The sequence below is a fragment of the Primulina tabacum genome, chromosome 16, assembly GCF_025594145.1.
Source record: "Primulina tabacum isolate GXHZ01 chromosome 16, ASM2559414v2, whole genome shotgun sequence".
In the NCBI taxonomy this organism is placed as follows: Eukaryota; Viridiplantae; Streptophyta; class Magnoliopsida; order Lamiales; family Gesneriaceae; genus Primulina; species Primulina tabacum.
This window is the reverse complement of record NC_134565.1, coordinates 35575177-35593037: the sequence shown is the minus strand read 5'-3', so window position 1 is coordinate 35593037 and position 17861 is coordinate 35575177. Positions and strand designations below refer to the sequence as shown.

Below are 17861 nucleotides of genomic sequence, written 5' to 3'. Positions count from 1 at the left end.
TGAGAGTATTTTACAGATTAATTTTGTGATACCTAATCGTCGACCCGACCAGACCCATGGAAAATGTTATTTTGTTTGCCAAAATTATTATTTTTCACTCTATTTATGAACTGAGTCGACCCATCTCGTATATATATATATAAACATTTCAGCTCAATGTGTCTGTGTAAACCAATTACTTAAAGCCGAATGTATGGGTCCTCATTCGATCCCATTGAATTTTTTTCTCTCTCGACATAGGTCATTGTTGATACGTAATTGTAGCATCAAATTGCTCGCCTCCATATCACTACTTTAATTTTGATGGCCTATATCAAATTTGGCAATTTGTTGAAAACTCACAAGAATTGCAACAGGCTGATTTTTGGATTTTGCTCAAACCAGAACGAACACTAAGCAATCAAATTATGAAGGATCAATACAATTAGATCATATTGGAAACAATTGTGACAATCTCTGCGCAAAATTTTAAACTGAGACTACGAAAACTCATAATTCCGATAATACAAATAGCTGACGATAAAAGTATAAACGGTAAATTAAAACATATGAATTTTTACAGGAGTTACAAATATATTATCATCATTTCATTATTCTATAATTATAACATACGAGGTATCAATGTAAATTATAAGTGATATTATTGAGTTAACTATCAACAATTCGAATAGAATAACTATGAGTTATTTGCATTAACTTTCCCTATAATTTATGTATTTGTCACTTACTTTCTTTATCAATAGTAGAAAATGTCAAGGAAATTGAATATCGAATAGATGAAACACACAATGAAAATTATCGAAATAATTATCTCCAATAATTTGAGCTTAAAAGTCAATATGAATGATTCTGAAAAGAAAAATTCATTGCCGATGGATTCAATAAAGTTACAAAGGAATTAAAAGTCACAAAGCTAAAATAGCCTTTTTCTCGTGTGGAAAATTTTAATATGAATATCCTAATTTTATCATATTATGTTTTCTAAATTAAGTAAAATACATTATATTATACTTTAACAATTATTTTTGTAAAAAAACAATCACATTAAATTTGATTGGGTGAATAAATAAAATTAATTTTTAGCTTAAGAAGTTTGAAGAGGCCATATTATAAAGAACAATTTTTTTTTAAAAATGATTTATTTTGATACCACTTTATGTTATTATAAATAGATGATTGGTCTATTGTTCAAATTATATGAATAATTTTTTTTTTCATCTTATTGATTTAAATATCAATCAATTAATGTAATAAGCAAGAAAATTAATGTACTTGATGGTAAGTAGTTTCCCTAAAATAACTAAAAATAGTCTAATTTGTCTTTTTACAATATAGGATCGAGTGATTGTTTTTATTTGATGGCGACGATAAAATGGGAAATCAACTTATTTATGATTTTATCAAAAAAAAAAAAAAAACCATTCATTTATTTACCCAATCAAAAAAATAAGCCATGCCATTTTTGGTTACTACTAATATTAATATTTTAATTAAAACACTGATATGTTTTTTATGAGACGATCTCACGTATATATTTTTGTGAAACTGATCGATCACGTCTATACTTAATGAAAAAATATTTTTTGCATAAAAATATTTTTTTTTCTACGAATTGAGTTGGATTAGAAGTCTGTCTCACAAAATTAATATGTGAGACGATCTCATAAGAGTTTTCTGTTGGACAAAATCAAGAGTATTTTCTAACTAAATCTTTTGTTCTTAAATCATGAGTATATTTTGTAAACATTATTTTACTACAGAGTAAAATTATTTTTAAATAATTAATATTAAAATTGAAATGTTAGGAGAGAGGATAATGGAGTTGGTGATTTTATGGTGATTAATTTTATTTTTATTGAAACGGTTTAACTTTGATCAACGGTGTAGATTCTGGAACAAAAATACAAATTTTTCTTGATAAAATTTTAAGTTGGTATTTAGTAAAAAAGGAAAAAGAAAAAGAAAATTGTTTTATGAAGCTGATGTTGTCGGACGATACGCCGGCCGGCAGACTGGTCATCCGAGGAATGAATGAATAGTGAAAAGCATATTCCCTATCTCCTCCTCTATTAATTGAGAGTCCGTGGCAGTGTTCCAGCACGACAAGTAGATAACAGTCTCCACGTGGGACATTCGCGATGCTAGTGCTGTTGCTTATGGCAAATGGAGCCGGTGAGGTCACCAATCCCCAATTTCGCTTCTTCGTAGATTCGGTTGTTCGGTCTTCTGTCCCAGGAGATCGCACCTTGTAAAGAAAGCATTGGAATATTGCTGGTGGATTTCGTGTTGCGTGAATCGAGGTTGCTGACTGGTTGTGGAGGTTGAGGAAATGTCGATTCCGAAGGAGCCGGAGCAGGTCATTAAACAGAGAGATGGATCGGTGCTGGGTAAGAAGACCATTCTCAAAAGCGATCATTTTCCTGGCTGCCATAACAAGAGATTGTCTCCGCATATCGACGGTGCGCCCAATTACCGCAAGGTTTGTGTTTAAGGGCAGTGTTTACCTACCTACTTCTTATTATTTGCTTCTCCCGCAAACGTGTTTTTTAGTTGATTTTATTTCTTTCACCTCTCTCTGTCTCTTTTTAGGATGATTAGCGAATGAAGATTGAGTTTTCTCTGTCGGGTTTGCATAGCTACCAATATCCTATTTATTGGCTTCCCTGTTTAAATGATTTATCTGCCTTGCCTTTCGTTTAACTTTGGTTGTAACTTTGTTTCATTCATTTATTCTGTATGTGGGTGTATTAATTATTCAAGTTCAACATGATCATATCCCAACATTATGGAGATTTCTGACACAATTTTCTCGACTCAATTCCTCGTGCCTCAACCTTGTCATAGGCAAGCTCGTTACCTGTTCATGGAGTTGCTATTCCTACAATTGACGGCATCCACAATGTTCTCACTCACATTGGAGCCCAAAAGAACGGAGACCCAAGTAGTGTACTTTGGATAAACCTTCGCGAGGAACCTGTAATGTTTCAGATTTAACTGTTCAGCTGCAATTATATATTTTTGTCTGTGCGAACTTTCATCTTTGGTTATTCGTGGAAATAGCATGGAAGGTTATCTATAATTGATGCAACAGAACATGAATCACGCCTCTGTAACTTTTCTCCCTGCTACATTATTTTGTGATCACTTCAAGGTGATTCAACACTACATCAAATATTTACTCTCTGTCTCTCATCAACCCCCCACCCCACCCCATCCCCCACAACCCACCTTCTCGCACATAAAGAAACAAGCTTTCCCTGGTCATATTTGTCCTTGTTCCAGGAACAGTTAACATAATTTATAAGCACTAGCCATTGTCCCCCTTGGTTTCAACTTCTATTTATCTTCCTTTGAATTCCACTGATCTTGAATGATCATATATTATCCTCCTTAGTGGCAAAGGTTGTGTTGCCAAGCATGAAAGTGTGTGCTTGATAATACCAGATGATGGATTATTATTAGTATTAAAGTCGTAAAATTAACCTTTTTGTTGATTTTCTGCAAGATTTGCAAGGACCTTACCACCTCATTTTTCTGGTAACGGAACAGGTTATTTACGTTAACAGTCGACCTTTTGTTCTGCGTGATGTGGAGCAGCCCTTTTCAAATCTCGAGTATACGGTGGGTAATGCAACTGAAATAATTACCTGGCCTTTGTGGGAATCTATATTCTGAAATGTTGCTGTTTTTACTACTAGCTATACCGAATTGGTGAATATTTTTTGATTTCTTGCCTTTTTTCTTTCTAGAATTGGAAGAAGAATTTTAGGACCTAAAACTTCTTCAAATGGAAACCAAAATTTTTTCTTTCCATTCTGGTGTACTTTTATATTCTTATCAGCAAGAAGAAACTAAGGACGGGATAGGATATTTCTATGGAAATGTCTATTTGGGTGTGATTTATTTTGTTTAGGGTTTTTGTTGGGATATTTTTGGATCATAGGGATGTGGCTGTGGTTAAGATCTCTATTTACTTGTTTCGTACAGTTGCCCCTACAAGTAGGAGCTAGACATAATTTTCGCCTTATGCTTTTGTGATGATATTCTACGTATCCTGCCTTGGGTTTTTTATCCAATTTTCCTCTTATCTATTCTGACTTCTGGTACTCATGTGAAGCTTCCCATCATGTGCTTCATAGTCTTTAGGTATATCTCTTGCTTTGGTATCTCTAGCTTCTCGAGAGGGAGGCACCAACTAAGTTTTAACTAAATATAGAGAAGGGATTAGCAGTTCTTTTGGTGAAATCAGTTTAAAAGATAGAAATACATTCTTTAATGATAAAATTGACGTAAATATGGCATTTATTATGATATCAAAATCTTTTAGAGGAATTATCTTACACTTTTAAAGCTGGATAAATTGGTATCGTTTCATCTATTGCCTTTTTGTAATTTTGCCAACTGTAAATTCAGTCAAAGTGTCAATTAATTTGTCTTCCTGAATCTCCATATTTCCTAGTACACATCCTGTTTGCTTAGTCGACTATCATGTGAATCCTAACCCCCCTACACGAGCTCATTCAAACAGCCACGCCACACCACCCCGACCTAACTGTTGGGCTTGGTGCTTGCTGCTCTACCGAAATTATATATTGCAGTTATAGTGTAATTTTAAACTTTACAATTACAATGGGATAAGAACTATGTTTTGATCATTATATTGGTGGGGATAATTATTGTTTCTAAAAAATTATCATCCAAATAATTGCATGAATTTGCGATTAATGGGAATTTAACACGTGGCCTGAAACCAATTGTACAAATAAGTGTTTTCCGTTGAGTGGTAAAGGTACAACTTATCTTTTAAGTTCTACAACTGTCTCAACTGTTGTTTTTCAACATGCAAATTATTGACAAAAACATATGATCTTTAGTTCTTTTTCTTTGAAATATAGCCCATTTAAGGACAAACTACAGATAAGAGAGATGGATTGCAAAGTCTTGAATATCATGGTTTAGTAATTCAATTAATGTTGCACGAGGGGTCTACGCAGAGAAAAAAACATTTGTTCCAAATTTTTGTTATACATTTTCTTGGGATTGCCATCTTGGCTCATTTAATGCGCATGAGCGTCTCTGAAATCGGGAGGTTCAACTTCGCTTTAATTAATATTATCTGTATATATAGAGTATGTATATAGCAATATAATATAAGTGATAAAAACATAATGAACATAAACATGAAATGAAAGAAAATAAATGAATAATTATTACATACCAACAAATTAATGGGATCTCGGCGAAGGCCCCTATCCACAATTTGAAAGAAAGCATCTCTCCTACACTCTGATCCATCTCTTGTTAATTTTTCTAATCTTGCTCTCTAAAGCCTACAAGTGGTACATGAAATAGAGTGTTTGATGAAACACACGTGAGAAAAGGTCGCATAATACATAGATACAAAGTATAATAGATAAGCATGAAAGAAACATAGTAATGCACCCATGCGATGATGTTATATTAATGTCATGCAAGGATATGTCATGGATCATATAACAAACTAGCTCATCCTCTCGGCATGTAGCAAACTATCATACCAGTTCAATTGGTGTCTCCCACACAATACTAAAAAAATTGGACTTGTAAATGTTAACTATAGCATATTGCATAGGAAATTCATTGGGTGGTTGTTACATGCTAGTATGTAACAGTCACCTAGTGAATCTCTAGAGCAATGATCTACAACTACCTTTAGGTAGTCCAAATGAAATGCAAAACAACTGAATATTACAAAAGCAACTATATTAAAAGTTTGTCCTGGCATTTCTAGTAGAGAGAATTATATTCTGATTCTAGGGCCATCTCCTGCAAAAGAGTGGTCATCGCTTTATAAAGATTTAATGTTCTTTGAATATAAACATCTATGAATAGATACCTGAATAGATTTATCTATCTAATTTTGACGTGTATTCAGACGCATTGAAATCCTCATAAAATAGATTATGATAAATTTAAAAAGAAATTTAAAGCGGCGCGTTTGAATGCACAATCAAAAGCTCCTATTCCTACGTGTTTAGTACTTTGGTCTTTTTGGAGTGGAGGGTTTCCCACGGTTTTAAATGAATTATGAGTACTAAGTATGCTCAACAATTAGTCAGAGAATTATGCTACATAAGTATGCACTCGGAACCAAGAACATTATTGAAAAATGTACTACGAAAATAAATAAAAAATGTAGAGAAAATAAAAAATTTCTTTGTAGGGAAATCTTGAAAAATATGAAATCTCTATAAAGGTTCAATTCTATACCAAGGATCAAGCCCTCGTCCTTGAAGTGAGGGCTCAAGTTATTCCAAAGCTAGAGATTTTTTTCACTGCATTATCTACATATAGAGTCGAAGTAGATTCTTCTGGCATACCTGAAAATTTCTACAAAGAGGCTCAAGGTCAGGGAATTCTTCCATAGGACGTTGTCATCCCCACAAATACCCAAGTCATCTTATACATGAGGATTCAAGCATTGAGAAGTGAACATAAATTAAAATTGTGGTCAACAAGCTATCCTGCAAACTCCCAAATCAACAAATCTTCAATAGGCAATCAACAAGCTCTTGAGAGCCGATTGGACATGAAGTCAATTCAAGATAGAGGAATTTTCACAGCCAACAAAGGAAGCTCTAGCAAATCCAAGTCCCAAACCGGGTCCTAGCACTAAGATTTATGCTATCGAGTCCTGAATTGAAGAAGTCAAACCAATGTAGAAGAATAAGATGATTTGATTATAATTAAGTTTATATTTTTCTTGAAGTTGTTCGTCAACTTTTTCAATAAATTTGACATTTTAATTAGTGTATTTTTCTCTTTAGAACAAAATTTCTGTTGAACAAGTACTATAATTTGTTATCATGCATCCATATATTATTTCTAACCTGTTTCTTACTTGCGCTGTCTATGCAAGCATATACTTTATCGTGATTTTGTAGCAATTGACAAAGTTTCTATTTCCATTCTTGTTCCTGTTCCCACATGACACTCTTTTTCTAAGCTTAAGTGGCCGTTGGTAAATTATTGGCTTTTATCAATGTTTTCTTTAGTTATTCAAGTTTGATTCAATTCCCATAGTCTAGGCTGTTCGTCACTATCTTTTTTATATAAAAGTAGGGTATTAACAGGCTCAGGGTTGAGCAAATGGAAGATCGTTTGAAAGAAGATATCCTCATAGAAGCCACCAGGTATTCCGCCAGCCTTTCAACGGCACTTTTAGATTTATGTCATAGTAATTCTTTTGCCTTTCTTATGGTCACCACCCTTGCTTTTATGACTTTATTTTCATGTGAATCAACAGATATGGAAATAAGATCCTTGTAACTGATGAGCTACCAGATGGTCAGATGGTGGACCAGTGGGAGCCAGTTTCACATGATTCAGTTAAAACACCACTCGAGGTCTGCATTCTAGCTCATAAAATATCAATAACTATAAAGTATTTACTTATGCTACTATTATTCTCCAAGCTAGGTGTACGAGGAATTGACACATCAGTACCTTGTTTTCTATGAACGTGTTCCTGTAACGGATGAAAAATCACCTAAAGAGCAGGATTTTGATATGCTGGTTAGTCTTCATATTTTATTACCTTTGAATAATATATACATTTCAATGTCCTGTTCATTTGTTGACATCGTTGGATTTTTTTAACTGCCGTGCTGTCTTCTTTTCTTCTAGTCATTTGTCATATATGAGACAAGTGAACCATCAGTGTGATTGGCCTTGAACCAACACAAATGCAACTGAAATCAGGATAAATATCAACTTCAAAAAAGTGGATCAAAATGTTTATATCTGAGCCCTTGACCGTACAATCGTACGACATGTATCTCATGAAAATTGTGGGCCATAAATACATTAGGCTCCACTATCTCATGATAGTTGTCTAATTGTATTTCATGAAAATTGAGGGTCATAAAGACATTTGGATCCACTATCTTGAGATGTCTGTCTAATTGGCAGCATTCTTAATCCACATGAAGAAGATTCAGTCTTATCTCTGAAGACAAACTCTCTGCTCCACTGTATTTCTCTGGTTTGTTGGGCGTTTGTACATGTGCTGAATCTTTTTGAAGAGTAGAAAGTAAATTGTTTGAGAATCTGATTTCATAAAGAACACTTCAATTATTGAAAATTGCGAACCCATGAAAGAGTTTATAATATCTATATCCACACACACACGCACACATATAATATTATATTATATGCATGTGTGTAGGCGCACTCACATACTCTGTTTCTAAATCAAATTTGGGATAGTTTGCATGCCAATTTCAAGATTTAGACACCTGAAGCATAATCCCATGTCACTATTTGATAGAAGATGCTAAAAAAGTTATAGGAGTCAACTTCTTCTTTCCTTTTTTTTTTTTTACTTCTCATTTAAATGCTTGGTTTAATGGGGCTATCCATTTTATGTAATATAAGGATATGAATATTCATCAAAGATTTGAATATTAGATTAAACATCTCATTAAATAAATTATGAAAACATAAATTTTTTAATATAAAATTTGATTAAAAATATGATAATACAGTAAATTCATTGTAATCCGTTATATGGGTGGAGAGATTTTATTTATCACTACATATGTCTGTATGAAAAAGATACAGTGTCACATACAATTCATTAATATTTCTGATGTATATAGAAATAAATGTAATGTTGGTTTTAGATCTTAAAATTTATGCATTACTCCAAAATATTGAATTGTGCAATTTGATTTTATTCATTAATATATTCAGACAGTTTATAATTTTTTTGGAATTAGTTGAATATGGTGGGATTGGGTAAAATCTCCCCACTTGCTAGAACTCCCTATACAATTTCCATTCCCTTAGCTGGTCAATCTACATTCCGTTGACTTGCTGACCTCTTGATTTCTACCATCAGGCAAATGATAAAAGAGAGTTACATATCATATAGTGTGGTTTATGTGAAAATTGACGCCATTTGATGGGAGATTTGCACCAAACAGTTCATACGTCGTACCCCTACCATGTATGGCAATAGCCAGTAACGACCACCCCTCATTTAATGGATGGTTATGATGTTCTTAAAGGTGGATTTTGATAGATTGAAATGCGTTGACCTTGGATAGGCGTTCATATATTTTAGTCGGTTTATTCTATTTCTAAATGTGGTGATGAATTTGGTGCAATAACCAGTAATTGGGTGTCAATGTTGTGCTGTCCTTACATTCTTTACCTTTTAGGTTCACAAAATTTCTCAAGCTAATGTGAGGACGGAGGTTATATTTAATTGCCAGATGGGCCGTGGACGGACAACCACTGGGATGGTGATTGCTACATTGATTTATGTTAATCGAATTGGAGCTTCAGGTTCATTTTTCTTACATGTCCTGGTTTGTTTAAAATTATGTTCCATGTTTTTTATGGCCCATTCGTTTCCAGTTTTACTTTTCTTGTAACCTAGGTACATATAGAAAGGAATGTAATTCTGTTTGTTCTTGTCAATGCTACCATTGCTTAGTGCACCTAGCTTCTTGATCTGCTTTATTTATTTTTATGTATTCTACAAACCTTCGCCCATTTGCTCCCCTTCCATGAATTTATTTCTGTGCCAGCTATCCTACCTGTTGAAGCTGTTACTTGAAGCACATCATCTGGATAAAGTAAGTTGCATAGTGCCTTCTCAAGGAGTGATAACTAAAGATCTGGAGTAAATAGGTTACTTATTTAGAAAGTTGTCTTTGCTTCCTGACATACTGAAAGAACTAGATGACCCATTCTGGTAACAAATTGAGATCCCCATAAATGCACTTCTGGAGGAATCAAACTCTTGCTTAATTTGACTATCCTCGATATGGAAAGAAAATCCTGGCCTTACTAAACATCAGTAATGTCATAATATATTTCTCAATTCCTCAATATGGAATTCATTTGGCTGACTTACACAAAGTGCACTTCATCTCCCAAATCTTGTATGACTTATTGAGTTCTCTCAATGTTAATTCCTATGATTTTTTTGTTGTTCTCGGGTTTTGTCTTGGAATTCCTGCTTCACTGGAGACTTGTTGATTTAAAACCCTTGTGGTCTATTAATACCTTTTTTACCGGACAATCTCATCTTTTATCTTTCTCTTTTTCTTATTTAATGTTAAAGGTATGTTTTGATATATTCATACAATAGGTATTCAAAGAACCCATTCCATGGGAAAAATTTCTGATTGCTCTTCAAGAATCACTGATGATTTACCGAATTCAGAGGAGTCGATCCGCCGAGGAGAATATGCAGTCATTAGAAGCCTCATAAGGGTTTTAGAGGTACAAAGAAAATCATGATCCAGACCCCATAGTTTGTCAATTAAAGAATAATATATGTCAATTTATATTGACTAGTTATTTTTTAAGGGTGGCGTGGAAGGTAAAAGACAAGTTGATAAAGTCATAGATAAATGTGCTTCTATGCAGGTACGAGGTATTGATGATTTTTGTATGATAATTGGTTCCATTTCTATTATAAATAATATTTGAGATCATTTAATGCCTCTTTGAATTAGTTTTAATCCTTTTCCTTTGCAATCAATGTTTCTCCATTTTGGAATTTACGTGTCTTGGTTCTTATTACAGAATTTACGGGAAGCTATTGCTGGTTACCGAAGTAGCATTTTGCATCAAGATGATGAAATGAAGAGGGAAGCGTCCCTTTCATTTTTTGTGGAGTACTTGGAGAGATATTATTTCCTTATTTGTTTTGCTGTTTATCTCCATACAGAAAGAGAAGCTCTCCATCCTTCTTCCCCAGGTCGATGTAGTTTCTCTGAGTGGATGAGAGCTAGACCAGAGCTTTATAGTGTACTTCGCAGGTAATTATGAAGTCCTTCTGAAAAAAATATCGAAAACTCATCCCATCATGTAAACTTGAGAGGCAGTGGTGGTACTTTTCAATTTCCATTTATGAAGTAATCATGTTAGTTTGAAATGATATAGCATTAAGACAAAGTTGACGGCAATATGAGACACACATGCAAATTCTTAATCTGTTATAATTTTCTCTTCTGAACAATTTTACTTCAAATTATTTTGACCATTTGATGTGTTAGTGTAGAAACAAATTATTCTGTCACCTGGACTGTGTTATCAATACCAGCATGAAACTGATTTGTATTTACATAATGAAATTGTTAGCAAATACATTTAGATTATATCTATTAGTGAGTTGTGGGCTTGGATAACTACACACCGATTTAATTTTTTATGGAGTGTATCTTCTCTACAAAGGAGATAACATTTTTCAATCAAACCAATTCTTCTCTTCTTGACTGCAATAAAACTAGTGAAATGAATCAAACTTATTTACAATGGTGTTTCCTATGGTCAAATCTAAATGAGTGTGGGATAAGTTTTGTTGAGCCACCTGATTTGGCAAATATCTTTGTTTCATGAATATATATTCCAATGTCATAATTCCTCTTTGATGTAAATGCTACCGTTGCTTCATGTGGTACGGACAATGTGAGTGTAAACCACGATATGATTTCCAAATATTTTGTTAACCACAAACCACCTGATGCCACCTTCAGATTGTTGAGGAGAAACCCAATGGGGGCACTTGGTTATGCAAATGTGAAACCATCGCCAGCAAAGATTACAGAACATGTCAGTGGCCAACCTCTTGACATGAGCCAAGTGGCTGCTTTAAGAAAGGGAGAGGTTCTCGGAAGTCAAACTGTTCTTAAAAGCGACCACTGTCCTGGTTGTCAACATCCTTGTTTACCAGAAAGAGTGGATGGTGCTCCCAATTATAGAGGAATTCCTGGATTTCCGGTTTATGGTGTCGCTAATCCAACTGTTGATGGAATTATATCGGTGATTCAAAAAGTCGGAAGCTCAAAAGGTGGCCGTCCAGTATTTTGGCACAATATGAGAGAAGAGCCTGTTATATATATCAACGGAAAACCATTTGTTCTTCGTGAGGTTGAAAGGCCATATAAAAATATGCTGGAGTACACGGTATGCCATCATGTTCTATGACTTTTGATTATCAAGTTTACAATGCCCATGCATGTGCAGCCCAATCTAGTAATTTGAAATTTGATCTTGCTTTTTTTGTTGGTCAAAGATTCTCTGAGAAGGTGACGTAGCTGAATACTTGATATGTGTATTCAAGTTTGTAACAAGAACATTCTGTGATTCTTGAAACAAGGGTCTTGCTGGAGGAAAAAATATTTTGATGAAAAGTTGAGAATGATATGTGTATTCAAGTCTGTAAAAAGCAAATTATGTTATTCTTGAAACAAGGGTCTTGCTGAAGGTAAATATATTTTCATGAAAAGTTGAGAATGAAAGTTCATTGAAAAACTTCTTCAACATGCCAGTTTTGACAAAGAAAATAATCTTCTGGAAATATATCCGATTCCTTGAAATCTAGAAACCTTTTAAAAGACCTGATAACAAAATAAGAGACATTTTTTTACCAACATAAAGAACCTAGTGATGGATTTTGTAGTAGCTAAAATCTATGGTAGTAATCTTTGACTCGATGGATATGAGCAAAAACTCTCTAACATCAACACTACTCGAGATTTTTGTTAGAAACAACTATCATTGACCCAAGAACTTCAAACTTGGCTTTTGGCAATCCTTCGACGAAATGTCTATGATTTGTTCCTCTGACTTGCAATTAATCATGCTACTTTAACATTATTTTCCGCTTCTCCAACAGGATGGTACTTGACGTTGATAGGCTTAGTTTTTCCATGTAGAATAGGATTATTAGCAATAGAAATCACAAACTTATTATCACAACTGATCACTGTGGGCTCCCATTGTATTTGTCCCACCTCAACAAGCAACTTTCTAATCCAAATTGCTTGATTCACTGCTGCTGTTCCAGAGATGTAGTCCATCTCAGCTGTTTACTGAGCAACATTTTACTTATCAGAATTCCAAGAAAAAAACTCCAGAATTGAACAAAAACCAGTGTCCTGAGGTGCCCGTTTGGTATCCACAAATCCAATCAAATTTCCATTTATTGTAGATTAAACCAAATATGAAGGTGTGTTGTCTCTTCTAAGTATTCTAGAACTCGTTTTTTTGCTCCAAAATGCAACTGACTTAAGCTTGCATAACCTTGACTGCAACCTTGGTGCAAACATTAGATCTGGTCTAGTGGCTGTTACACCAGGCCTCTACAAACACTAGCATTGTTATGGTCCCAAGTTATGGATCCCATTATGGACGATTTATGGTCTGATCATTAAGATTCGTAATGTTTTAAATTTGAGGCTCATGAAAGAAAATCTCTTGATCTTTTGTTTTGAGGTAGTTTGTTGGGAGAGAACTTCGAATCTCACAATTGCTTTTATGGGAAAAAAATTATGTATTGATAATCTTAAAATCTATGGCAATCATTTTTGCGTCAATGAATCTGAGCAAAAACTCTCCATCTTCAACTGAATTTGTTTCTGCAATTTTTCACCTCTACGGTGTGGAACAATACTACTCTATATGCTTCAACTATCATTTGAATCGATATTATCAATTATTTTTTTGAGAAACTCATGGGCTATTGTACTTGTATCTAGGGGATAGATTGTGAAAGAGTAGAAAGAATGGAAGCTCGTCTAAAAGATGATATTTTACGAGAAGCTGAAAGGTACCAAGGCACGATAATGGTTATCCACGAAACTGATGATGGACAAATATTTGATTCTTGGGAATGCGTGAGCTTGCAAGTTGTTCAGACCCCACGGGAGGTATTTAGGTGCTTTGAAGAAGCTGGATTCCCCGTGAAATATGCTCGTGTTCCGATCACTGATGGAAAAGCTCCAAAAAGCTCTGACTTCGACACCTTGACCAGGAATATTTTATCTGCTTCCGGTGACACTGCTTTCGTATTTAACTGCCAGGTTCAACATCATGACTGGTCCTTGATTTTTCATTTGGTTTCTGAATAATTTTTTTTATCCACTTGTACAATATACCACCCTCCTTATGGAATGAGTTTCAACAGATGGGTATTGGAAGGACGACAACAGGTACCGTAATTGCTTGCCTTCTGAAACTCCGGATCAATAATGGGAGGCCAATGAGGGTATCACTTGATGACCCATCAAACAGGGAGTTGGGCTATCACTATGATGATGGAAGTCAGAATTGCCTTTCTGTAGAAACTAAGACAATGGAAGATTCAACTCCCGCATTTGGGATAAAGGACATCCTATTTTTGTGGAAGATTACGAGATTATTTGATAACGGGGTGGAATGCCGAAAAGCTTTAGATGTTATAATCGATCAATGTTCAGTTTTGCAGAATATACGGCAAGCCGTCTTACAATACAGAAAGCTATTTAATCAGCAACATGTGGAACCAAGAGAAAGAAAGGTGGCACTAAATCGCGGCGCTGAATACTTGGAACGTTATTTTCGCTTAATTGCATTTTCAGCATACATAGGAAGTGAAGCATTTGATGGATTTTGCGAACATGGAAAGCCAAGAATGACCTTTAAGAGTTGGTTACATCAAAGACCAGAGGTTCAAGCAATGAAATGGTCAATCAGACTGAGGCCTGGGCGGTTCTTTTCTGTTCCTGTAATCTTTTCACATGAATTCGCTGAATGTTTTATTTTTTCCTCTACCTTTCGATGTATGTTAGACTTTTGAATGTAGGAAGAATTGAGAGCTCCTTATGAATCTCAACATGGGGATGCTGTCATGGAAGCAATTGTGAAGGATCGTAATGGTTCTGTTTTGGGGAAAGGTTCTATTCTTAAAATGTATTTCTTTCCTGGACAAAGGACTTCGAGACGCATACAAATCCGTGGATCACGACATGTCCACAAGGTACCTAGATGTTTCTTTACTCGAATGAACCGGAAGTCTTATAACATAGAGCACGAGTCATCTGATTTATATCGGGTTTAGGTAATTATGCAGCATGTGCACAATAGGTTTGTATACTGGGATGACATTGGATATAAAAACTTTAGGTCATAGGGATGTTAGAATCGCCAAACAAGTTAGATACTTCAATTGGAAGATTGATAAACGAATTAACTGAATGCTGATTTTCTTCCTATAACCTTTTTAATTCCAAATTTAACAATATGTAGGCCAGTCTCTATCAACTATGAGATTATTATCTGCATCATTATATGATTACTATAGCATATGAATTTGTTCATCATGTTGAACTAACTCTTTTGGAATCAAATTGTGATCAACTTAAATGGACCAAGTTGTATGGAGCTTTAGTTGCTTGGACATAAATAACAACTTAACATGAGAAGGATATCTGAATACAGGCTTCTCTATTTTTTAAGGTTGAAGGATATCCGGTGTATAGCATGGCAACCCCAACAATTACAGGTGCAAAAGAGATGTTGGCCTATTTAAGCGCAAAGCCTGCAGCAGAAGGAACTGCTCCTCAGAAAGTGATTTTGATTGATCTACGGGAAGAAGCCGTGGTTTATATCAACAATACTCCTTTTGTACTTAGGGAATTAGATAAGCCTCTCGATACTCTCAAACACATAGGAATTACAGGTTCAGTGGTATGCCATCATTCAAGGTGTCATTCAAAATATAAAATGGCTGATGAAGTCACACAGATACTAAATACCGTCTTATTTCACAGGTGGAACACCTAGAGGCACGCTTGAAAGAGGATATCATATCTGAGATTAGACGTTCTGGTGGTCGAATGCTTTTACACCGTGAAGAATATAATCCTGCGTTAGAACAGGCCAGTGTCATAGGGTACTGGGAGAATATTTTTGTTGGTGATGTAAAGACTCCTGCTGAGGTATATGCAGCTCTGGAGCATGATATGTACAATATCTCGTATAGGAGGATCCCGTTAACGAGAGAGAGAGAAGCTCTAGCTTCAGATGTGGACTCTATTCAATATTGTATGGATGAGTAAGTAATAAATCCCAACTTACATCTGCTCTGATTTTACTGTCTAATAATTCTTTTTGTTAGCTGCACTTGTTTCATGTAGAATCTGGTTGTATTGTGGATTTTTTATCCATATCCATGCTACCTTAGGCCTTTTACATAGACTGTTGTCAATTAATTTATTGCCAGGTGAAAGTTTCATTTTCGTTGGTATTTAACATATTCAAATTGGTAAGATTATGGCCTAGTGTTACATCATGATATAGCTTCTTTATGATTCAAATTGGGAAAATCGTGTTAAAAGTTGGTTATTGGTTTTGTGCCAAAGCCTCTATACTATTTTGCTATCTTTAACCACCTCTTATATTTATACAGCTTTTGACGTTGCATAAATGATTTTCATTGTAGTGATGTCTGAAAACCTTCGTAGTTCATGTACGCAAAATTTGTTAAAATGACCAACTGGTTAAGAAATTGGCACACTACCGACATCCCTTCTGACATCCCTTCTTTCAACTGATATCTTGATAATAATATCAGGGAGCTCTAAAGACACTTTTAACTGCTCCTTTTTGTTTCTCTTAACAGCACTGCAGGGTCTTATCTTTTCATATCACACACAGGGTTCGGAGGGGTTGCCTACGCTATGGCCATCATTTGCATTAGACTCGAAGCAGCGATGTCAACATCACTTGTATCACGATCATTGATCGGAGGTTCACACTCCCAAACTTCAGTTGAAGAAAATGTGAGTTCTGATGATGATGAAGCACGGAAAATGGGTGACTATAGGGACATCCTAAGCCTAATTAGGGTTCTTGTTCGTGGCCCTGAGAGCAAGGCTGATGTTGACTCGGTTATAGATAGGTACGTTACCGTTATTGCATATACAAGAGACGTGATTATTAGTTGTGGTGAGAAGACATTTGCAAAACTATTGCAGCTAAATTATCATTTTTGAATCCTGTTTGTATGTAAATTGGCATTTTGATAGTTTTTGTTAAAAATAGGTGATAGTGCATGCGATCCATAGTGTTAGACATCGATTAGAAATGACCAAAGTATGCAAATCTCCATAGGTGTGGATGCTAAATGGGAAAGGGTGGGTAGAAGGTAGTGAATCTTGGTTGATTAGCCAAGTCATTGCCTAATTGAAAATTTCTCAAGTGTGGGAGAGGCTTATGCTCGCCTAGAAGAGGTCAACATTTGGTTGGTGGTGAACAACCATGATACTTAGTTTCAGTAGCTATCCTGTTTGGCACTCATCTGTCGCTGAAGTGTATAAACAAATTTACAGATTCATCATTGTTGTTATTCCTCTCGTGCTTCAAGTTCTTTCCTCCCTTTAAAGGTGTGCAGGGGCAGGACATTTGAGGGATGATATATTATACTACTGCAAGGAACTTGAAAAGCTTTCAATCGACAGTGATGAACAACGAGCACACCTTATGGATATGGGTGTTAAGGCCCTAAGGTTGATCTCATTTTCCAGATTATTAATGTCCGTAGTTCAAAACTCCATATGATATTTAATCAGCACCCAGTGATGTTTTTCACTGCTTGATCTTGATGATTATTCAATGTCATATTATGTTTTATACTTGCATTTGTTTTTAAAATCTGATGTCATATGCTTGAAGCTGAATCAACTGTAAATTGTGGTTGGGTCCTGGACTATATTCTGACAAATCTACTCTCTTTCTGATTGTTTGTATAGGCGATACTTCTTCTTGATCGCGTTTAGATCCTATATCCACAGCACGTCTACAAGAGAGACGGGATTCACTGCATGGATGGATTCAAGGCCTGAACTCGGGCATCTTTGTAATAACCTTAGAATCGACAGATGATTATAAAATGTTCATAAGCTATTTGTAATAGAAAAGACGGTTAGTCTAGTTTAATGTAAACTTTAATCTAACTAAACATAACTGATAATTGCGAATGTTTTTATTTTTAGGAATTTTGATGCATCATTGTTTACGTAATGTTATATATTTGTTTATTA

The 17861-nt window shown here is 35.0% G+C and overlaps 1 protein-coding gene across 2 annotated transcripts; it reads left to right on the top strand.

The window, feature by feature from the left end:
* The first annotated feature begins 1932 nt into the window (after positions 1 to 1932).
* On the top strand, positions 1933 to 17826 carry LOC142529322 (uncharacterized). Of its 2 annotated transcripts, none has more exons than XR_012815883.1 (19): positions 1933 to 2479; positions 2845 to 2976; positions 3550 to 3621; positions 7102 to 7172; positions 7286 to 7385; positions 7459 to 7554; positions 9204 to 9330; positions 10142 to 10275; positions 10363 to 10422; positions 10582 to 10817; positions 11535 to 11964; positions 13539 to 13862; positions 13967 to 14545; positions 14624 to 14797; positions 15277 to 15507; positions 15591 to 15874; positions 16442 to 16720; positions 17213 to 17327; positions 17571 to 17826. XR_012815883.1 is itself a non-coding variant. In XM_075634831.1 (19 exons), the coding sequence occupies exons 1-19, from the start codon at positions 2330 to 2332 to the stop codon at positions 17701 to 17703; spliced, it is 3735 nt and encodes a 1244-aa protein (XP_075490946.1). In that variant the 5' UTR covers positions 1934 to 2329; the 3' UTR covers positions 17704 to 17826. The 2 variants fall into 2 exon arrangements, 1 of the variants encoding a protein (XP_075490946.1); XM_075634831.1 differs by having other exon boundaries at positions 1934 to 2479; positions 17205 to 17327.
* The last annotated feature ends 35 nt before the right edge of the window (positions 17827 to 17861 follow it).